At 34.8% G+C, this 24,292-nt stretch overlaps 1 protein-coding gene across 2 annotated transcripts in view; it reads left to right on the forward strand.

Annotated features, from left to right (window-relative positions):
* IARS2 (isoleucyl-tRNA synthetase 2, mitochondrial) overlaps positions 1 to 24,292 on the forward strand; it is a 65,015-nt gene that overhangs the window by 27,985 nt on the left and 12,738 nt on the right. For both annotated transcript variants that reach the window (XM_027122224.1, XM_027122226.1), the window contains 6 exons: positions 2,393 to 2,562; positions 3,296 to 3,386; positions 4,692 to 4,843; positions 6,908 to 7,068; positions 16,981 to 17,083; positions 17,712 to 17,805. In XM_027122224.1, coding sequence (XP_026978025.1) covers positions 2,393 to 2,562; positions 3,296 to 3,386; positions 4,692 to 4,843; positions 6,908 to 7,068; positions 16,981 to 17,083; positions 17,712 to 17,805 — 771 coding nt within the window. The remainder of the gene's footprint in view (positions 1 to 2,392; positions 2,563 to 3,295; positions 3,387 to 4,691; positions 4,844 to 6,907; positions 7,069 to 16,980; positions 17,084 to 17,711; positions 17,806 to 24,292) is intronic.

Here is a 24,292-nt window from a genome sequence, read left to right on the forward strand (position 1 = left end):
GCACTGTTGGTGGGGATATAAATTGATACAGCCACTATGGAGAACAGTATGGAGGTTCCTTAAAAATCTACAAAATAGAACTACTATACGACCCAGCAATCCCACTACTGGGCATATACCCTGAGAAAACCATAATTCAAAAAGAGTCATGTACCAAAATGTTCATTGCAGCTCTATGTACAATAGCCAGGACATGGAAGCAACCTAAGTGTACATCAGCAGATGAATGGATAAAGAAGATGTGGCACCTATATACAATGGAATATTACTCAGCCATAAAAAGAAACGAAATTGAGCTATTTGTAATGAGATGGATGGACCTAGAGTCTGTCATACAGAGTGAAGCAAGTCAGAAAGAGAAAAACAAATACCATATGCTAACACATATATATGGAGTCTCAGGGGAAAAAAAAAGGTCCTGAAGAACCTAGGGGCAAGACGGGAATAAAGACACAGACCTACTAGAGAATGGACTTGAGGATATGGGGAGGGGGAAGGGTAAGCTGTGACAAAGTGAGAGAGTGGCATGGACATATATACACTACCAAACGGAAAATAGATAGCTAGTGGGAAGCAGCCGCATAGCACAGGGAGATCAGCTCCGTGCTTTGTGACCACCTAGAGGGGTGGGGTAGGGAGGGGGGGAGGGAGGGAGACGCAAGAGGGAAGAGATATGAGAACATATGTATATGTATAACTGATTCACTTTGTTATAAAGCAGAAACTAACATACCATTGTAAAGCAATTATACTCCAATAAAGATGTTAAAAAAAATATAACTGGAAATCTAGGGAAGTTTAAAATTACCTTTGATCCTTAGGGATGATATATCTTTGAGTTTCTTACAAAAGAAAAAAAAAATCACAAGAGTAGATACTCAAAAATGGAAAGATTGTCTAGCAAAGTAAGGAAGGCCTCAAAATGCACTGCTTTAGATATAAACCAGTTAGAGGTTTAAACAAACTTAACAAAAATCAAAAGGTTTTTAATGCCAAAGGCATGAAAGAAGCTCCAGAATGTTTAATATTTAATACCCTTTGGACCTTGTTGGTGCATTAGGTAACTTAGAGGCTCCAGTATATTCTTTACTCCATACACCTCTCTCACTTCTTTTTAAAAAAATTGATATGTAATTGATATATAACATTATATTAGTTTCAGGCATTCAAAATAATGATTCAATATTTGTATATATTGTGAAATGATCACCATAAGTCTAGTTAACATCCATCGTCACACATAGTTGCAAATTTTTTTTGTTGTGATGAGCACTTTTAAGATCTAATCCCTTAGTAACTTTCAAATATACAGCACAGTATTATTAACCACAGTCCACCTCTTTTTTAAGTGCAAAAGGTATTAATAGACTTCCTTGACATGTTAGATGTTGTTACAGAAGTTGAGTGGCTTCTCAAAGGGTTTTTGAAAGTATTAAGGTTAAATTTAAAGGTCATTTTTCTAGACTGCATTATTGTTTCAAATTATTACTTTGTGAAAAATTAATTATTGCCATTTTTAGCCACCATGTTTCAGAGGAATATATATACTTCTCATTCGTGGCCTATATTTTCTTGTTTTCTGATTTGTAAATTGGGGATAATGTTAGCTGCTTTGTAGTATTATGAAGATGAGGTAAGAATTTATGTTGAGTCTAGTACATGTGGGTGCCCAGTAACTGTCAGGTATTATTTATCATCTCTTACCTTTTTAGGGTAACATGAAAAGCTACGAGTTCCCGCAGAGATAGTATTAGAACGTACTAGTCATTGACCTGTTGATCTAGAATTTTTTGTCCTCTATTCTAAAAGGTACATAACTGCACATAAATTAGAGAAGTTATTTTGGATTCATTTGATTATCTATTTTTTATAATAATTGCTAATATTTTAAAGCATCTACAGTGTGGCAAGTATTGTGATAAGTACCCAAAATGCTTAACGTGCATTAACCCAGTTTATGTTCACAGCAGACCTCTGAGGTAGGAACCGTAATTGTTCACATTTTATAGATTCCTGAAGGTCACAGAACAAATAAAAGGGAAAGCCAGAATTTGAGCCCAGTCTTATCCCAGATTCTGCTCTTTTCAGCTGATGTCTATTGCTAATCTTAAAGAGGTAGAAGAATTGCTATATAAAATAATTCTTTTTTTTTTTTTTTTTTTGCTGTATGGGGGCCTCTCACTGTTGTGGCCTCTCCCGCTGTGGAGCACAGGCTCCGGACGCGCAGGCTTAGTGGCCATGGGCTCACGGGCCCAGCCGCTCTGCGGCATGTGGGATCTTCCCGGCCCGGGGCACGAACCCGTGTCCTCTGCATCGGCAGGCAGACTCTCAACCACTGCGCCACCAGGGAAACCCTAAAATAATTCTTAATTGTGGCTTTCTTTCCGCACAGGTGTTGACTTGGAAAATGGTACTTGTGCTCATCCTTTCATTTCTGAGAGGGTGTCTCCTCTTTTACCTGCCAGTCATGTGACCATGACAAAAGGAACAGGGTTGGTTCACACAGCCCCAGCTCATGGTATGGAAGATTACAGTGTAGCTTCTCAACACAACTTGTCCATGGTACTGCTCCTCTTTTTTCCTTTTAAATTATTGCTTTTGAAGAATTAAAGCAATAAACCCTAACTAATGTCTTTACTTTTGATAATAAACAATAATTTTTGTCATCGTAGTTAAGTTGTGAAATGCTTCTGTGCAATAAGCCTCCAAAGCCTTATTAACTCATACTAATTGAGAACGATTTCCCAGAATTAGCACAAAATTGTCACAGAGTTAGAATTGAAGAATGCATAGTAAATGGGGGCATTTTTTTTTCCAAGTATTAAGTCACATAGACAAATTACTTTCAATCCCTGAAAAATGGCAAGTGGGTTTTACTAAATAGTTGAAAAGAGCCGGTTTTTAAATTCTTTTCAGACTAAACAGTCTTCTCTAAATTTATTTGACACACGTCAGTTACTTAGCAAGTTTTTCCATTTAGCTAAAGGCAAGTCTCAAAGTCGTCACAATGTATGTACACTGCCATAGATCTGTAAATTGAGGTTTTTAGTATATTTTGTTACTTTTTGTAATTAAACTTTAGGTGTATGTTTTAATAATACATTTTGCCTTTGGTGATTTAAATGTGTAAATTCACAAATTCTGATTGACTGAATAAGTAGTATCCAAATTTTCAGTGTAGTGAAAGACTAGACTGTAATGAGATGTTTTATATAGTATACTGCTTTGCTAGATATTGTCATAAGATGAAATGTCTTGATACTTTATTTTAATTGTTCAAAATGACTCTTTTTAGGATTGTTTAGTGAATGAAGATGGAGTCTTCACAGATGCTGCAGGTCCTGAACTGCAAAACAAAGCTGTTCTTGAAGAGGGAACAGATGCGGGTGAGTACTGTTTATGTTGGTATCATAAATATGTATTTTCTGAAAAGCAGCCAGAAGTAACCTTTGCTGACAATTCTCTCATTTTGTACTTTCAACAAAAAGCTAAAATTATATTTTATTTATATTTTATTTTGCCACATGGTTTAAAATGGAGTTTGGCACTTTTTCATCTTTTGCTTTGAAGTTGCTCTACTTGTTTAAGCAAATCAAGGCAGTCAACAGAGAGTGATGTTATTTTAGGACTATAAAGATAGTCATCAGCAGTGTTAGTTTTGTGGAAGGATGCAATCAACCTTGGGACTAGATGCTGACTGTGAATCAGACACTCGCACTCCGTTTGTAACCCTTATATCACTGATACATATAGGATAGTTGATGTATCAACAATTCTAGGGGTCCTCCAGTCTTGAGTTTTCTTTCTGCCTTTCTATAAATATGGATCCAAGGACCAGGTACTATGAAAACCTTTCTTTGCCCACACTAAGACTAAGGCTAATTAGATCTGGTATATTAATTTTCTAGGGCTCCTGTCACAAATTACCATAAATTTGGTGGCTTAAAACAACAGAAACTTATTCTCTCACAGTTCTGGAGGCAAGAAGTCTGAAATCAAAGGTGTTGGCCAGGCTCTGCTCCCTCTGAAAGCTCTATGGAAAAATTCATGTTTGCCTCTTCCTGGCTTCTGGTGGCTCCTGGTAATCCTTGGCATTCTTTGGTTTATAGCTGTATCACTCCAGTCTGCCTCTATTATAACATGTTCTTCTTTGCTCTGTGTGTCTCTGTGTGTCCTTTCTTCTTAGAAGGACACCAGGCATTGGAATTAGGGCCCACTCTAATCCAGTGTGACCTCATCTTAATTGCAGATTACATCTACAAAGACCCTATTTCCAAATAAGGTCACATTCACAAGTACTAGGGGCCAGGACTTGAACCTATCTTTTGGGGGGACAGAATTCAACTCAGTATACCTGGTTTCTTCTGGATTACCTGGAGACCATTTTAAGATTCATAGTATGAAAGATTGTGACTCTGAATTTGAGATGTAGAATTCTAGATGTATTCTGTCATCTTTGAAAAGAAGAGCCATGGGAATGGCATAATTTGGAGTCTGATTAAGGTTTTACAGTTTCTGCTTTTATTGCCTGGAGATTCCCAGATTATGCCTTTGCTACCTGGTAGATGGCTACTCTTACTGTCACCTGTTGGCCCAGATTTAGTACTCCCTGGGAGTTTAGAGAGTTATTAGGATTTTCATAGTGCTTTTTAATTGTGTCTAATGTAAATTGTTATTAATTGTTTTTTAAGTTATAAAGATGCTTCAGGCTGCAAAGAATTTGTTGAAAAAGGAAAAATTGGTACACAGCTATCCCTATGACTGGAGGACTAAGAAACCAGTAGTTATTCGTGCCAGCAAGCAGTGGTTTGTAAATATCACGGATATTAAGACTACAGCCAAGGTATAAAAGGCATCCTACTGTAAGGGCTGGGTTTATCATTCCCTCAGTATGAAAGGTTTACCTGTGAGGTTGGGGTAGGGTTTTGGGAGTAGAAGGGATTAATGCTATTATTATTTGGTTTCATAAACTTGTAGAATTTTAGATCTGGAAGGACCTTGGGTTTCCATCCCTTTATTATACATGCTTAAAGAGTTTAAGTTGCTCTAATTTCCTGCCCAGTGTAGTGAAAATAGCATAGAATTAGGACTTCAGTTCAGCAAATTGTTTAACCTCTCAGAACCTCAGTTTCCTCATCTGTATAAAAGTGATAATAATGCCTACCTCACAAGATAAGTGAATAAAAGTTCCCAGAACAGTGTCTGGCACATAGTGGGCATTCAGCAAAACTCTTTTAAAACTCTTTGCTTCCTTAAAATTGAAATTGCAGTTCATTTGAAAAGCTATTTCTTTTGAGTTAACAAATATTGTATAACTGGCATTTTAAATATTAATATATATTTGAGCTCTTTCATTCAATACGTTTATGTATCTGTGTGTGTGTATATCTCATGAACAACTTGATTCTATTAAATGAAAGAACTCAAATATATATTTGGTAACCAGGCTGAGTATACAGATATTTTGCTTTACAGCTTGCATGTAACGTTGCTAATATTAGTTGGTTCATTTGTTGACATGGCAATTTGGGGTCCATGCCAAAGCTATGCAAGCAATTTATGCTTTCTACATTCATGTAGAGTGGATAACTGTGCTATGGACCGTTTCTTTGTTTTCTTCTGTTTTTTACATTTCTGTGAAGGCTGTTTTTCTTACCTGTAAATGTTACAATTTGTAACTTTCAGCTCTGCACGGATTTTTGTTGCAGAACATCTGAGTCTGATGCTGATGCAATACGCTGAAGCCATATTTTTTTTTAACTTCTTTATAGAAAATTTTCAGTTGTTCCTCGCAGAAATAGAGAGAATAATGTACTGCCATGTTTCCATCACCCAACTTTAACAATAATCACCTTTTTGCCAATTTTATTTTTATCTGCATCCCTACCCATTATCTACACTTCCTACCCATTGGATTATTTTAAAGCAACTTAAAAGGCATTATGTTTTCCATAAATATTTCATCATGTATATCTGACATTTAAAATTAAAACATAATTTTAATGCCATTTTTACCACCTTAAAAAAATAATAGTTATTCCTTAACAAAATCAAATATCAAGTCAGTATCACGTTTCAATTTTTAATCAAAATAAATTGCGAATGTTGCCTTTCTACCAGTGGGTGGTGCTACAAAGGGCTTTGGGACAGGAGATTTCTGGTGGTTCAGGTAAGCGAGGAAACTGTTTAAACATGCTCTAAAAATGTAAAAATGCTTTTATCAATGGGTAGAGAGACTTTCTTTGAGACTTTTTAAAATGAAGTTATATTTTCACTTACGGATATTTTTAAACATTTTTGCTATACAATTCTTTTCTTGGTAATTAACGAATGAAAGCAAATGCTAGTAGTTTACAACTTTTGGAGGCGGGAGGTTGAGGGAAGGAGAGTTCTTGAGAGACAGCCAGTAAATAGGAAGTAACTTATTTTGAGAAAGTGTTTTCTATGTTGTAAACCATACTATGTAAAATTAGGTTACATTGCAGTCCTTGTTTGTCCACCTAAGATAATAGCTTATTTCTTAAGCATTTAAAGAAGAATTATTGAAATCAAGTTTGAATTGATTTTAACTGTAGTTTAATAAAGTATAATACTTCTACTAAACCTGTTATTACCAGTTTTGATCTAGGGTGCTTGGAAATTAGTATAAAATTTCTTGTCACATCCTCCAAAGGTGAAGTCTGCTCTGGATGTTATTTATTAGATCATTTGTGGTCCTATTTTAACATTGTCTCATTTGCTCTGAAATCTATGGTGTTTTTAGATTAGTTTCTTTTTGGTGGGGGAAGGGGGCATGTAAATGACTATAAATCTCTAAAATAAAGAACTGTATTAGGATAAATAATGGCAGTTCTAGAAAATTTGTTCTGCTTTCTCTCACTGAACTTGATTTGTGAATCAATTGCAGGAATTGTTAAAAAAAGTGAAATTTATTCCTGGATCAGCACTGAATGCCATGGTTGAAATGATGGACAGGCGGCCATATTGGTGTATATCAAGGCAAAGAGTTTGGGGTGTTCCAATTCCTGTGTTTCATCATAAGACAAAAGATGAATTCTTGATCAACAGGTAGAACTCTTTCTAAAATTTTCAACATTTTAAAGTGAGTTGTATTTTCTTCAAAAATGGAAAAATAGTGGACTATTGAAAACTCTTGATATATGTTAAATAAAATATTCTAAAATAGCTATCTTTTTTGAGGGGAGTAAAATATAAATTTCAGAAAGATCCTTTCAAATGGATGAAATTTTAACAAACACTGGATTATTTTTTCAGTATTGATACGTAGAAGCAAAGACCGTGAATATTTTCCTATGAGAATTCATTATCCCTGACTGTGCCCTGTGCTGGGATAAGGTGTCAGGAGCCCAGAGATAAGCAGTGTTGAGTGGTGGAGCCCAGTATGTGATTTTTCTTCAGGAATTAGTGTCAGTCTTTCACTCCGAGTCTACGCTCCCTCTCAGTAGAAATGGCATTAGGTAATTGTATAGGTAATTTAAGAAACTATAATATAATTGAATGCACATAACTAACTCTAGTGATGATTACATTCCTAGTTATTTCTTTTTTCCTTAATTTTTTTTTAATTTGGAAAGATAATACATGAACCTAGTGAACAATTCAGAGTAGAAAAGCTTATACAGTAAAAAGAAGATTGTTTTCCCTAATCATATACTAGACCCTTTTTTGAGGCAGTAAACAAGACTGACATGGTCCCTGCTCTTGATGAGGTGATAATCTAGCTAGTTTATCTTCTAGTAAATTAAGGTGGCTCTCAGTATTGTTGCTGTTATTAACAGATGTGGAAAGGGGAATATTAATCATTTCTTTTGCGAATACATCCTGGGTTATCATTTTTTTTGGAGTAATTTTGTTTTGGACATTTTACTAAGTTATTCTAGACCATGAGCAAAGAGTTTGACTGTGTTTTGGTAAGTATTTTCACATTTCATCAGTTGAGGATTTAGTGAGAGTTTTGAAGGCATGGACGCCAGCAAGTAATGGAGAATTTAAGTAATGGAGAGATGACAGAGTTGAATGTCCTACCTTGGGGTTCATCATCATTTTTGTAAAAAGGTTCTGCTTTTCATTGTCAACATTATTAGTATTTCTTTAGGTGGTACTTTTGTGAATATATGCATTTTAGGTTTTTTTTAAATTGTTGACTACACTGTTGGTTTTTTTTTTTTTAAATTACCTTTAGCCAGTATTAGTTAGTTCTTAGTATCCTTGGTGTGAAGGTTCCTTTTCACTTTGAAATGTTCCTTGTATCACTGCTTCACCTTATGGCTGACACCTTATGGCAACATGGTTCAGAGGGAAGAACTAAAGGCTCTGCCTTGAACAAATATTGAACCCTAAAACAGCTCATTTGCTTCAGTTATAAAGGATATGGCATTTGAGTAGGGCCTGGAGGATTAGGTGGCAAATGGGGGAAGGTAGTGGGATTAGGAGCTGAGGACCCAGAGTGGGGAAAACATAGCATGTTTACAGGAACCATAATGGGGCTGCAGGTTGTGTGAGGGGAACAGAAAGATAAACACTTAAGAAAGATTGATTGGGGCAAATTGAAGTGAGTCTTAAATACCAGGCTAAGGAATTTAAACTTTTAAGTAGGCATGAAGAGTCACGGTATGTTTTAGGAAAAGAAACTAGAGGTTAGAGACCAGGAAGTGATTTTAAGGCTATTGCAATATTATTACAACTTGGAGCTAAGACTGTTTTGGCCTAAATATTGTTGCATATGTTGTTCTTAAAATTTAGAGCTTGATCACATAAAAACTAATATCTTATTTCCCCTACTAAGAATTAAAGTTGAGATAAGTTTACACAAGAATCGCTTAAAATTCCACACTGGAGAGTTTTCTTTTAAGGAAACCTTTATAAGACGCTGCCATTGTTCCTCATTCTTTTCCATATTTAGAGAGCAGGATTTTTAGGGTGTTTCCTTGAAGTGATTCAAGTGGACCAATGTACGTATTAGTAAGTAGAGCAAGCTGGTTTATTTGACCATTATTTAATCACTACAATAAAATGGTACATAGATCAATTGGTCAGTGACCTAGGTGAAATAAATGTGAGCTTTGTCAGAGAAACAGAAGCAGATTTTCTTTAGGTATCATTTATGTTTTATTTACAGTCAATACATTTACATGGTATGTAACAGATTCTTTTCTGTGCATCTGCCGTTGTGTTGCTTGCATGGTGTAGTTGATTTCTGATGCTGAAGTCGCAGAGATATACAGAATATTGGCCTACAGAAATGACAGACAAACAACCATACTGTCTGTCAATTCATAGGTCATTTTCCTGTACACCATTTCTGAATAATGACTCTAATCCTCTTCCATTTTTGGTCCTTTAAGTGACATAACAGTTAATTTTTAAAAATGGATGTTAATTCTTTGTCAGTTTTTAAAGACGGCATGAAAGGCTGTCTTTTTTTTCCTCCTTAATCAAATGAGACCCAAGTGACCATAATTTTTTTTGTCTTTCTTGAATACGCCTCTACATTGAAGTGAGTTGGTAGCCATCAAAAGTAACAGCATCTCCACTGGAAATTGGTGCACAGTCCACATGGAGTTGCTGTTACAGTTGATGACCCCATTAAGCAGATCAGAAGTTTCCTTTTTTTTTTTTTTCGCGGTACGCTGGCCTCTCACTGTTGTGGCCTCTCCCGTTGTGGAGCACAGGCTCTGGACGCGCAGGCTCAGCGGCCATGGCTCACGGGCCCAGCCGCTCTGCGGCATGTGGGATCTTCCTGGACCGGGGCGCAAACCTGTGTCCCCTGCATCGACAGGCGGACTCTCAACCACTGCGCCACCAGGGAAGCCCCTTTCTGCTTTTCTTGATGAAAGTCTATAAATTCTCTCTTAAGGATACTAGTTTCACAGAAGAAAATCTTGATTTATTCATGTTCTGAATAAGCTGAGAGATGGGTAGATTTGAAACTCTGATGTTTAATTTTTATTTGAATTAATGTTCTCATTTGCACTTTGTATTTTCTCAAGAAATAATTCCATTTTTGACTTTAACATCATTGATCATTTTTCTTAATCTGTAATATAATGCCTTTATAATTTAGGTGGAAATCTATTACTAATTAATAAAACAAATACTTTTTAGCATAAAAAAGATAAAATGTAGAAACATTTGCCACCTAGGAAGGAAAAGAGGTTGTTAGTTAAATTGCTTTCATTTCAGACCATTTAATCAATTTAAGAGTATTAATGCAATAGTTAACATGCATTTAGGAAACTTAGCCCCCAAATTCTGGAAATTGTGAGAAATTCACTAGAAGCAGGCAAGGATTTTCAAGTTTGGGTGTTAGCTTTAGCTACCTCAAATTTTTGCTCATGTTAATAATAATGACTTTTTGGTGAAAAAGTTTGATAATGTTCATCAAATAAAAATTTCTTCAAAATTGTTTCCTGTCATCTTCAAAACATAAGTATAGAATTAAATTAAAAATAGAGCTCCCCCACATTTCATTGTGTTCTAGAATTAAACTTAGTAAATAAATATGAAAGAGTTAGCCTCTTACCTCATTCTTATTCCAGTAACTTCCAGAAGAAAAGAATATTATAGTCCTTAATATTTTGGCTTTTATAAAGACGAAATACAGGAAAATGAAACGACAGCAACAGTTTGTTCATTACGTAGCAATCTTAATGCTGTTTAATTTCTGGTAACACGTTAAATAAGCTTCAGCCCAGTTGATAGCAAAGTTTAGAATGATTGGTTGGTGTTATAGTGGCTGGTACTACCTAGCGGATTTTCATGGATTGAAACCTAAGAAGGACACATAATGCGTGTGTTTAGATAAGGCCGTTGCGTAAAGTACAAAGTTTTATGATGGACTTACTGCTTTATGAAATACAGCATTAAGATGGAAGCATAGAGATTATGTAGTGATAAGTGGTTTCACCCACTTTTATCAACAGTAATTTATACGATCTTTAGGTTATAAGTTAACTGTGTGTTTGTGTTAAGTATAGGGTATAATTAACAAAGGGGGGAATTCTTACATTTCAAAAGACAAATTTTGACTACTTGTGTGTTTTGGAAGAATATTTAATATCACTAGAAATGCCCATAAAATTGTCTTAAAACTTTTTAAATCACCATCTCAGTTTTGTAATAAAAAATTACACTTCTAAGTATTTATCCGAAGGAAACAAAAGGACTAACATCTCTTGTACAAAGATATATGTGTGTGTATATATATATATATATCTGTAAGGATGTCTAATACAGTTGTTTATAAAGAAACGTAATTATATGAAAAAGAAGAAATAATTAAAGTCAATTCTGGAAGAATGAATAGGTAGCCATTAAAAATGGTAGCTTAGCTCTTAATGGTTGTGTATGAAAATCAAATAAATGTAGCCCATCCTGACATTTGGCTGTTTCTAAGTTTTTGCTAGTGCTATAATGAGTATCTTTTGAGCACTTGTGCAGCATTTACTTGTATATTTTATCGAAATTATCTTTTCAGATTTTGTTTGAATGTTAAATTTATCTTTATTTTGCAATCTACTATAGTTACCTCAAGTTTGGAGGTTATATGTGTTTTTTTATTGCAAATTTTGTTTTTAAAACTCTGCCACAATATTTTTAGGAGCATTCAGACCACCAGAGTACAAGTCAGAAGAAAGTTTTCACTTAGTGATACCAATTCCGTGCACTTAAATTTTGATTTGTTTGGATTGTGAGAATGTTTTTGTCTTTGAAATCTGCATTCTTATTTGTCATAAATTTTATTCAGTTTTTATACTCTGAGTTGTCTTTATTTTCCTCTTTTTAAAAACTTAAGTAGTATAGTTGTCTAAGATCTCAAAATAGAATTAAGTTACAGAAGATAATGCCCATTAAAGTATATTTAGTACATCATATTTTTATATTTCACAATAAAAAGAAAGGAAGCAAGTCTTGCTCTAAATATTAGTAGGAATTGGTCTATTAATGAAGCAGAGCTGCTTCTCTCCCCTCTTTAAAATGTTTCATATTTCTTTTCGATACGCTGGAAAAAACATTTTTTGGGGGTCCAAATTCATCTGTATATGTCAGAAGGGACACAAATATAATGAGTCATATTTTTAGTAGTATGTAGTTTTATTTATGACAGCCTTTTTGAAACTAGATTTTTAAAAGCTACTACAGGATTATTTTCATTGGTGCAGTTAACATTGTATGGTTATGCCATTTTTAGTAAGTATTATTTAGGTAAACTAAAAAAAACAAAACCAAACTTTCCTCCTCACTGAAATAAGAGACCTTTATGAGTTAAAAAGTATATTTGCAAATAAGGTGTATATAATACAAGATTAAATTTCTTCTCATATTGAAATATTATATTGTATATCTAAGTGAACAACCTATATCTTTATAAGAAAATGTAGCAATTAAAACTTCAACTTTAGTTAGACTAGAGCTGGTTGACTAAACTTGGTAGGATTTTATAGTTGCCTTAATAACATGCCAGCTGCAAAATTGGAATCTTTCTTTGCTGTTGGGTATTTTTAGTTACAGACTCTCTAAGATACTTGAATATAGTTAAGTAATACTTAAAATATAATTCTGAAACTTCATTGAATTTATCTGCTATTTAGCAATATAAAAAAGAACTTAGTTTCATTAGAGTTGAATCAGGCGTTGTGAAACAGATATGTAAGTATCATCTACAGTTGTTAAGGTTACTGACTACAATGTTAGGACTTTTTTAAGAATAAAATTTTTCACATAGCCTTTCTTCTCCCAGCTTTTCCGAATGTTCATAGAAACCGAAGCTCAGAAAAAAAAAATGATGTATTCCTGTCAGTATCTAATAAGTTGCAGATAGCCTCTGCTCTTTGGACTTGGTGCCTGCTCTGTCAGCACACTAATCTCCCGAGACTCCCTGCTGCCCTGACTTGGTCTCTGGTTCACGCTTTCATTACACATGGATAATAAGAGTCTTTTTGCCTTTGCTTAGCAAACCCCAGAGAAGGGGAGTGTGAGTTCACAGATACAGTGTTTGTCTTCATAAATGAGTTAGAAAGGCTGAATGGAGAAGTAAAAGCAGAATCAAGCCGTGATTTAGGAGAGACAGTTTCGAGGCCTGGCTTTTAGTTGTGTTACTTGCTTATTAGGCTCATGATTTAAGGAACCCCAAGGCACAGAACAGTTTATCTGTCAATTTAGCTATAAATATTTTTTTTATGAATCCAATTAGAGAGTGCTTATAAAGTCCTTTTAAAATTATACACATAAATGTGTGTATATAATTTGTGGTATACACATAAATGCTTTTATTTATTTATTTATTTTTTGTGGTATGCGGGCATCTCACTGTTGTGGCCTCTCCCGTTGCGGAGCACAGGCTCCGAACGTGCAGCCTCAGTGGCCGTGGCTCACGGGCCCAGCCGCTCCGCGGCATGTGGGATCTTCCCGGACCGGGGCACGAACCCGTGTCCCCTGCATCGGCAGGCGGACTCTCAACCACTGCGCCACCAGGGAAGCCCAATGCTTTTATTTTGATTAATAATAATATTATTCTTAACGTCTCTACCTTATTTTCTAAATTAATATGAAATTTGAATGATTTTCCTTTATGTTTGTATTTTTTTATCTGTTTCTTTCCAACACATTTAAAGGTGCTTCACTGTTTTTATTTTACTATTTACCGAAAATTACAATCTAATGATAACATTGTAAAGATAGAAAGGAAGAATGAGGGGACTTCCCTGGCAGTCCAGTGGTTAAGACTCTGAGCTTCCAATGCAGGGGGCATGGGTTTAGTCCCTGGTCAGGGAACTAAGATCCCACATGCCGCATGAAGCGGCCAAAAAAAAAAAAAAGAAGGGCAAAATAAAAATGACACTCATATTTAGAATCTTTTTTTAGTGAAAATTTCATAATTGGTATGATATATGTGTATAAATGTACTTTGCTAGTATCTGTCTTTTTTTTAGTTCTAAGAGTAATAGCATTAGGTTTATTCAGATTTTCTATTACAGTATATTCATATTTTCTTAACTGATAAAATGTTCTGTGCAAACTATTAAAATAGTAATATGTAACTAAATATTGTCATATAACTAGGTTGTTATTGCGCAAAGTTTTTATGGTCTCTTGTCACAAAAGTTTATCTTTATTGTTAAAGTCCATCTGAAATGTGTGACTGTATTAGAAATATGGACTTGTGCCCATTTAAACATTCTTATTGTTCATAACTTCTTCAGAATAGATGTGGTAGCATTATACTTTTTCATTCTGTCCTTCATAGTGTAATCAACTTAGGTATTTTGGATATCAATTTGTAGAGCATATTTAATTTAAATGCCCATTTGATTTTTGCTTCCCACAACAATTTTTCATAAACACTTCATTTTATCTAAATTATCAGACCCAGAGAGGTTCAGTGATTTGCCATAGTCATGATTAATAAGAAGCAGATCCAGATTAAGAACTTAGAACTTTTCCTATCCACTCCTCCTTCCATTTCCATCGACTCTCATAGACCTACATTTTTAGTTACTTACATTAATGGAGTGTGGTAGAAAAGAGGATAATTGGAAAGTTCGCTTTAGTGTATATACTTTAATCTCTAAATATTAATATGGATATGTGTTTTGGTAACTGGTTAACAAAATTAACTGTCTTAAGTTTCCTGACTTCAAAGAATCAGTTTATGGGACTTCGCTGGCAGTCCAGTGGTTAAGACTCTATGCTCCCAATGCAGGGCACAAGGTTTGATCTCTGGTCGGGGAACTAAGATCCTACATGCTGCGTGGCAAGGCCAAAAAAACCCCAAAAGAATCAGTTTAAATAATAGCTAATGCTTATATAATACCTATTAATATGTGCCAGACACTGTTCTAGGCATTTTACATATAAGCTCAATTCATATCCATAATAGCTCTATTAATGATACTGTTATTATATGCATTTTGCAAACCAAGGTACGGAAACGTTGAGTGCTTTGCCTAGGGTCACATAGCTAGTAAGTTATAGAGCCAGGAATTAAATGAAAGCTGTCTGGCTCTGGAGTCCATGTTCTTTTTTTTTTTTTTTAATTTATTTTATTGAAGTATAGTTGATTTACAATGTTGTGTTAATTTCTACTGAACAGCAGAGTGATTCAGTGTATCACACTAAATTCTTTTTCATATTCTTTTCCATTATGGTTTATCACAGGGTATTGAATATAGTTCCCTGTGCTATACAGTAGGACCTTGTTGGTTATCCATTCTGTATGTAATAGTTTGCATCTGCTAATCCCAGACTCCTAATCCATCCCCCCTCTCCCCTTTGGCAACCACAAGTCTGTTCTCTGTGAGTGTGTTTCTGTTTCATAGGTAAATTCATTTGTGTCATATTTGAGGTTCCACATATAAGTGGTATCACGTGGTATTAGCCTTTCTCTGTCTGACTTACTTCACTTAGTATGATAATCTCTAGGTCCATCCATGTTGCTGCAAATGGCATTATTTTGTTCTTTTTTATGGCTGAGTAATATTCCATTGTGTATGTGTACCACATCTTCTTTATCCATTCATCTGTCACTTTTCGAATTATAGTTTTCTCTGGATATATGCCCAGTAGTAGATTACAGGATCATATAGCAACTCTACATTTAGTTTTTTGAGGAACCTTCAAACTGTTTTCCATAGTAGCTGCAGCAGTTTACATTCCCATCAGCAATGTAGGAGGGTTCCCTTCTCTCCACACAGGGTCCATGTTCTTGACCAATATATTCTGTGTCTCAGTGGAAAGCAACTAGAGGAAGTTGTAATGTCCATAAAGCTGTGATAATAACTTAAAAGTATATTATTCCTGTGAGAAAATTTAGTATAAGATTTTCCCTGAGTTTAATTTTCAGACAATTTATAACTGTGTATTTTATCTTCCCAAAGATAATGATCAATTTCAGTACTCATTTGATATGCATTTATTGGCTTTCTGTTGTGTGTTAGGCATGTGTTAAATTTTACTGGATCATCTCATTTAGTTTGCAGTCATTCTGACGAGAGTATCTAGGATCATTAAAGTGCAAGTTCCACTACAGTGGGAATCTTATCTGCCTTGTTAACTGCTGTATCTCCAGTGCCTAGAACAGCGTCCAAAACATTGGAGATACTCAAATTATTTTTGAACAAAAATCGTACTATTCTTCTTAACAGAAGGGACAACCAAGACTTAGAGAAGTTTTAGTACTTGTGTGTGGTCATATATATAAAAAGTAGCCGAGTCAAGATATAAACCTGGATATCTGTTATCAAATATCAGATCTCAAAATCTGTGCTCTGGTACAGTATTGCCTCTTATACAGATGTATTTGGACTCAGTCCTATAAGCAGTGAGGGGGCACTGCAAATCTTTGAGAGGGGATTGGTGTGATAAAAGCAGTTTTAGGAGTGCAACTCTTTCAAAGATGTGTCATATAAATTAAATTTCATGTGTCATGTAGAGGAATGAGCATAGGGGAAAAGTCAGACCATTGCATCAATCTAGTATTGACGCAGTGAGGTTGGACTAATATTCTTTTATTTACTCAAAGAATAAATTTGAGTAATATTTCAAGGTAGAAACTGACAGAATGTGGTGGCTTAGTTTGAGCAGAAATTGGAGGAGGTAGATAATTAGCAGGTTTTGAATATAGGTACTTGGATAGAAAATAGATTGATAGAAACAGGGAAATCAGTAACTGAAATAGGGATATCAGGAGAAGTCGTTTTTGTTTTTCTTTTTCTTTTAAGGGCTCCATATGATCAATTTTATTTTATTTTATTGAATTTAAGATGGCAGCAGGAACTAAGTAAGCAAGTAACTGAAGATAATACCACTAAATTTGGGGGAAAAGATAGGAAAAAATACCCTGCATATTGGGATAAATATCCTGCAGATAGGGAAAAAATACTACTGTTTCTTAAATTTAAAATATTAGGTATTAATCACAATAATTAAGTGAACAATTCTACTTTGTTCCCCCTAAAATAGCCAAACTATTGAGCATATTATTAAACTAGTGGAGGAACATGGCAGTGATATCTGGTGGACTCTTCCCCCGGAGCAACTTCTTCCAAAAGAAGTCTTATCTCAGGTAAATTTCTGTTCGTATTTAACAGCCTTTGTTATGTATTGCATGATTTAATGACAACACGAGATTCCCTGGGAGTTAAAAAGTAGTTATGTTATCATGTCAAGTTCATGAGTTTATTCATCATAAATGAGGAGCCGGTGCAGTTTGAGAGTAGACATTTTTATTTAGCTAGAGAAGCTGGGTATATAGTGTAGCAGTAGAGTGTGAGGGATATTTGCTGTCTCACTGAGGGCCAAGATTGATTTTAACTGCTTTGTTGGCTGAGCAGAGAGAGGCACTTGTGACTTTGAGGGAACAGTGCCTAACATTGCTATATCAGGACTTCGTAGGACATGAATTCGAGTTAACTGATGGCATCACATGTTGAAGAATCCAAATTGGAAGATTATCAAGAAATAAAAAGTTTATATTTCCATTAGTAAATGTATAGTTAAGTGGCCACAATCACTTTTACATGCAAATGAAGCAGTTGTACGTAATTGCAAAATACTTTAAAATGTCTGAAATTTCATTTTAAAATGTGAATTTAATGGTTGTAAGTATTTCATTTTCTTAAGACCTTTTTGGGTATTAATTGTAAATGTTGTGATGGCTGTGTAATTAAAATGTTTTTACATTATCTTACTAGGTTGGTGGTCCTGATGCTTTGGAGTATGTGCCAGGTCAGGATATTTTGGACATCTGGTTTGACAGTGGAACTTCATGGTCTTATGTTCTTCCAGGTAATTTAAAATAGTAGATTAAATACCAATCAAGCAGTTTTGAAAATAAATGCTATCAGAAGAAATCTATAATCAAGAACTCTTTTTTTTTTATGCTTTATTTGGAAGTACATCGGCTATAATATAATATAATTTTAGATCTGGAAGAGCTATTGGATCTTTTAATCATTTTAAAAAAATGATTAAAAATCATTTAATCCAATGCTTTCTGAACTTTTTTTTTTCCATTTGAAATTTTTATATAGAACCACAATATATAAGATTAATAAAAATGGGAATTTTCTTCCTCCTCTCGGTCAGCTCATTCTCCTTGACCCCAAGGCCCTCAGTTCTGTAAAACAAAGTTTGGAAATCACTGAAATAGCCTGACCCAATCATTTTTCAGAAGAGGAGGTGAGATTGGATTAGGGTCCAATTAGGTGATGGTTACATAGCTTAGTGTCAGGCTAGAAGTCGGGTACCCTGCTTTCCGGTTCTCATTCGTCTGTACTCTGTTACCTTCTCACAGCTTTACCCCTGTCTATGCAGACAGCTGACTAATTTCTACTTCCTCACAGTTAGGGGAAGCTTTTGACTCCGTGGATAAAAAGGGAGGCGAGATTGGGCAGGAATTAGAAGGGAGTAGTAGCAGGCACACAGAGGACGTGTTTAGATGTGAGAAGATACCTTCAAGGATACTAAGTGAGAAGCTAGAAGTGAAATGAAATAGAGCTTGTCCCCACTGTGAGGTTAAAGACCGGAATGAGGTGCCAGGGAAGCAACGCTGCATCAGACAGGTCCTCACATTGCTGCTGAGTGCTGGCTTTTACCCAGGAGATCCTGTTTGCTTTCTGGAGCAAAGGAATGTGGGAAAACAGCTTGCCTGTTCAGCTGACCATTGTTAAAGGGATGAAGAGGGATCGTGGTCAAGTTTTACCTGGGGTATATTTCTGGTAGTAGGCCTCATTACTGAGAGAACAGCAATGTGATTCCTAGCAGGTAAATGCTAGGAATGCTCTAATTGGGCCTTTCTTTCAGCATAGGAAATTTGAAAAGCAAAATACACAGAAATTCATGCTTACTCTGTATTATAGCTAAATTGTACATAAAAATTCATAATCTAATATAATTTTTATAATATTGTATGCAGTAATTTTCAGAATTATTATTTCATACGTTTCTCCCACCATACTCAAGAGAAAATATTGCCAGTTTAGGTACTTTGTTTTCCTAAATTATATTGAAAATGTCGGCAGATAACACTACAGAAAGTAGGTAGGTGGGTTAAATAGTGTTATGTTATAAACAGGAAAAAGTACCTCCTACCACATTTGGGGCAGCATCCTGAATTTCAAAATAGAATAAATATGCCGTATGTGAAATAGTGCTTACAAAGTATATTTCAAAGCTCATTAGCTGCTTCAGCCTTGGTGAGAATTGCGGCTACTGGCATTGTTGCTTTTTAATTTCTAAAGTGGTTTTATGTTACCAAGTGCAGCACATGCAAATTATACCTGGAGCCATTGACTGTTAAACTGTGTGAAAATTGTCATTAAAACCTATCTGTGCTGCTGTTGGTGGTACAGATAGAGTTTAGTTGTACTATTTCAAGTTTGTTCTTAACCAAATATTTGACAGTGACAGAGATAGTTTATCAAATGAAATTAGTGGTAAAAATGCACCTAATCAGTAAATCATTTTTTCCTTCCATGTCATATATAGCTAATTAATTCAAAGAAGGAAAATCATTTTGCCATTTAAACATGTGTGTTGCATGCATAGGAGGATGCCAGAACATAAGTAAACTATCTTCACAGGTAATACACAAACCCTATTTTATTTTATTTTATTTCATTTTGGCCGTACTGTGCGGCTCGTGGGTTCTTAGTTCCCCGACGAGGGATTGAACCCGGGCCCCCGGCAGTGGAAGTGCTGAGTCCTAACCACTGGCCCACCAGGGAATTCCCACAAACCCAATTTTAGACTATAGTTTCTACTTTTTCACTGAGATCTTATATTCCTCTTCCTCAAAAAAAAGTAAAGAATAAGTAAAATAAAAATCTTATGAGATTGATCAGTAACAGATTAATTGGTTTATATTTCATTCTGTTTTCCTCCCTTTTCTTCTTTCATGATAAAAAATTTCAAAAGATAGGCAGAAAGAATGAGGTGGGAAGGAGTCCAGATACTAGGTGAATTCATAGTTCAAAAAACCATAAAGCAAAGGTGATTTTCCTTTAAAAAACAAAACAAAATGAGCAGTCATCTACTTTCCTGGGAAGGCTTATTGTACTTTTCATTCTCAGATGGCTTGTATCAAGTCTAATATGAAATGATTCAATGTCTGCATGTTTCCTTGAGAGTGTATTATTGCAAAGTAAAATCAGCTTGATTTTGAGCTTAATTTTAGATACCAGTCTTCATCAGTATCTACTAATGTTTAACGAGTTGAATTTGGTGATTACATAGCATACATATCTAGTTTTACTTTTTGGTGACAGATTTTATGGCAGTGAAAGAGATTTCGCTTCTGTTTTCACACCAGGTCAAGTACCTGGTGAGTTCTTTGTGAGTTTCACTGTGAGTGAGTTCAAAGTCAGTAAAACTTAAGAAATTGAAACTTGAACACTTTCTGAAAGGGAATGGCATTTAAAGTGAATTAAATATAAGTAATAAGTCATATCCATATTTCTAAAACATTCCTTAAATGTTAACCAAAGATATTAATTATTGCATTGATTTAAAACTAATTAATATTTAAACTTTTTAAAAAATAGCTTTATTTTTTTGAAAAAATTTGTATAGACGATCTTATTTACAAAGCAGAAATAGAGACACAGACGACAACTTATGGATACCAAAGGGGAAAGAAAGGGGGTGGTGGGATCAATTGGGAGATTGGGATTGACATATATACACTGTTGATACTATGTATAAAATAGGTAACTAATGAGAACCTACTGTATAGCACAGGGAACTCTACTCATTGCTCTGTGATGACCTAAATGAGAAGGAAATCCAAAGAGGGGATATATGTACAGCTGATTCACTTTGCTGTACAGTATAAACTAACACAATATTGTAAAGCAACTATACGCCAATAAAAATTCTAAAAAATAAAACGAATTAATGTTTAAAATTTTTAAAAAATAGAAAAGTAGAGAGAATCCATACCCCTTGAACCCCTTCCCCACAGCCTTCCCATTATCAGCATCCCACGCCAGGGTGGTCTATTTGTTACGTTCGATGACCCCACGTTGACAAATCATTATCATCCAGGGTCCATAGTTTACATTAGAGTTCACTGTTGGTGATGTACATTCTGTGGGTTTTGACAAATGTATAATGGCATGTATCACACAGAATAGGTTTATGGCCCCCCAAATCTTCTGCTCCACCTTTTCATCCCTTGTTCCCTACTAACCCCTGGCAGCCACTGATCTTTTTACTGTCTCCATAATTTCGCCCTTTCCAGAATGTGGTATAGTTGGAGTCATACAGGATGTAGCCTTTTCACTTTGGCTTCTTTTACTTAATAATATGTATTCAAGGTTCCTCCATGTCTTTTCTTGGCTTGATAGCTCATTACTTTTTAGTGCTGAACAATACTTCATTGTCTGGATATACCACAGTTTATCCATTCACCTGGTGAAGTAAGTAGTGTTTTAAAATATTTATTCTACATCATTTCTGATTCTTTTTAACAGATAAATAACTTGAAGTAGAGAAAAGAGATCATTTTTTGAAACAGAAACTTAGATTTACAAATAAGTTTTTTTTAAAGTTACCCTTTTAAGGACATATACAGTACTAATAGCTTAATTTCAAAAATTAATGATTATTTTTAGCAATTATTTTTTGTTTAAATTATTTTTAAATGTATGTACATTAAACAGTAGTTTTGCCAGATGTTTGTGCTGGTTCTACAACCTGCCTTCTTAGTTCAATATAATAATCTTGCTCAAAATTCATCAATTCAGCAAAATTATACAAATTTAGTAATGAAATTGTAGATTACTCAGTTTTTTGCGAATTCCTCTTTGATAGTAATTTTTTAGCAGTTGGTTTATTCTCTAAATTTTTACCATACCTAAATCACAATCCTAGAGGTATTGAACAGTTGTTTCCTCTAAACGTGAATCTTTACTTTTTTTTTGGCTGCGCAGGCAACTTGTGGGATCTCAGTTTCCTGACTAGGGACTGAACCCGGGTCACAGGAGTGAAAGCCTAGAATCCTAACTACTAGGCCACCAGGGAATTCCTACAATTTTCATAAGAGCAAAAGTTATTGTAAAGAAATACTAACTTTTTACCACATGGTTAATCGCTACTTTTCCTGGAATTTTAAGACACCAAACATACTACGCCTCCATAAGAAGGTTCTAAATTTTTCTTTCACTGAAAGATCTATGCAGGGGCTTCCCCGGCGGTCCAGTGGTTAAGACTCCACACTTCCAATGCAAGGGGCACAGATTTGATCCCTGGTTGGGGAACTAAGATCCACATGCTGCCAAGAAAATATTAAAAAATAATGATAATAATAATAAAATTACAAAAAAATCTATGCAGGAAGGAAAAAGGATAAAAAATAGGCAGAAAAAAAACGGTACCGTTTCTCCCTCTTGTACACTGCTAGTGGAAGTGTAAATTGGCACAGACCAGAAGGGGTTTTCACATTATGCGTCAAAAGCTTTGAAGTAGTTTTCTGTCTTTTGACTGAGTGATTCCACTTAGGAATCTGTTCTGTAGTATAGAAGTAATCAGATCTGGATGAAAAATTATGTGTGAAGATATTCATTACAGTATTATTTCAAATAGTAAATGACATTGACCAACAACCCAATGTCCATCTGTAGAAAAATGGCTAAAGTGATATGGCATACATTCATATGATAGAATGATATGCCTCCATTAAGTCATGTTTTTGAACATTTTTTGAACATTAAATGGTCATGGGAAAGTATTATTTAAGGGCGTGTTAAATTTTAAAAGTGCAGAATACAACGATGTAGGATATTTACTCATGTAAATATTGGTATGCATAGACAAAATAGTGGAAGGAAATATGCTGAAATAAAGTGATTATCTCCGGGTATTGGGAATATATGTGATTTTATTTTCTTGAACTTTACTGTTTTACAAGTTTCTTAAAGTGAGAATATGCTTTTTGTTGTTAGAAAAAAAATTAAGCATTACTAAAAATAAACTTACTAGAACAGAAAATAGTCCCAGTAATTAATTATATGAGGTTGTTAAATGATTCTACAGTATACCAGCACTTGAGTTTGACTGTGGTTCGTATTACTTACCATCCAAGACTAAACTTCTCATCTTCATTTTGAAAGTTCCTATAAACTTTATCTTTCCATTTCTTACTCAGTGCTTTGCTACTCCAAAACTTCCCCACCTCCATCTTTTTCTTCTGGTTTCATACACCATCTTGGCAGGCTCTTGTTTGCAGAAATTTTCTAGGGTTACACTTCCTTTTCCAGAATGATATTTTGCTCCTTACCCAATTCCAGTAATTCAGCATATATGAGAAATGAGAAAGACACCAAGACTTTACCCTTAATATGAATTAGTTGTTTTGTTGTGCTATTATTAATGGCCTGATTTTATTAGGTACAGCATGTGTTTCTAGGACAGAATCAGAGACCATGTATTTTAAAAGTAATTTAGTATACCTAATCACATTTTTGCAAGTATTCCTTCATATAAAACTGTTTGAAAAAATATACCATCAGCAACTATCAAGTGCTCTTTATGATGTATCTTAATAATAATTAACATTTACTGAGTATTTACTATGTCCTAAGCATGTTATATTACGTGTTTAATCTCTAGAACAACCTTGTAAGTAGATTTTGGTGTTATCCTCAGTTCAGTGAGGAAGAAATGGAAGCATGGAAAGGTTATGCTAAGGCCCCATGGGTAGTAAGCGCCACAACCAGGATTTGGACCCAGGCAGTCTGAATCTAGCCACTGTGCAGTCTTCAAATTGCTTTTATTCGGCATAGTGTAAGTCCTTAGGCAACAGCCAGCTTTCTTAAAACTAAAAATTTTAGAGCTGGCAAAGATTTTAGAGATTATTTAAACCCTTTGTTTTTTTAGGTGTGTTAATCAAGGCTTGGAAGCAATGATTTCTCCAAGATGACAGAACGTTAGTTGGATTTCATGATTATGGACTGTCATTTCATTAGGCCAGAAGTAGGTATTTTCTGAAGAAATGAAAATTTCTTGGGAATACTTCCTGCTATTTCATTTTCCACTTATTTCAGAGAAGGATTTCCCCTAGTATTCTGTTATTAATCTTCTCATTAATTATTGCTACATCCAAAATGTGGTCTCCAGTAGGAAGTTAACATTTTGTGTGGGATGGGGTTTAAGTACTGGTATTGTAAAAGTTTAAATGGTTACAGATCGGTAGAGGAAGAAGGAAAGTAGGATATAGATGTAACATTCTAGATGTTGAGGATAAAATTTTTGTTCTCATTGCATAGGCATTTAT

Source organism: Aethalodelphis obliquidens, unplaced genomic scaffold (assembly GCF_003676395.1).
Source record: "Aethalodelphis obliquidens isolate GAN/ISIS:26980383/991018 unplaced genomic scaffold, ASM367639v1 scaffold24, whole genome shotgun sequence".
NCBI lineage: Eukaryota > Metazoa > Chordata > Mammalia > Artiodactyla > Delphinidae > Aethalodelphis > Aethalodelphis obliquidens.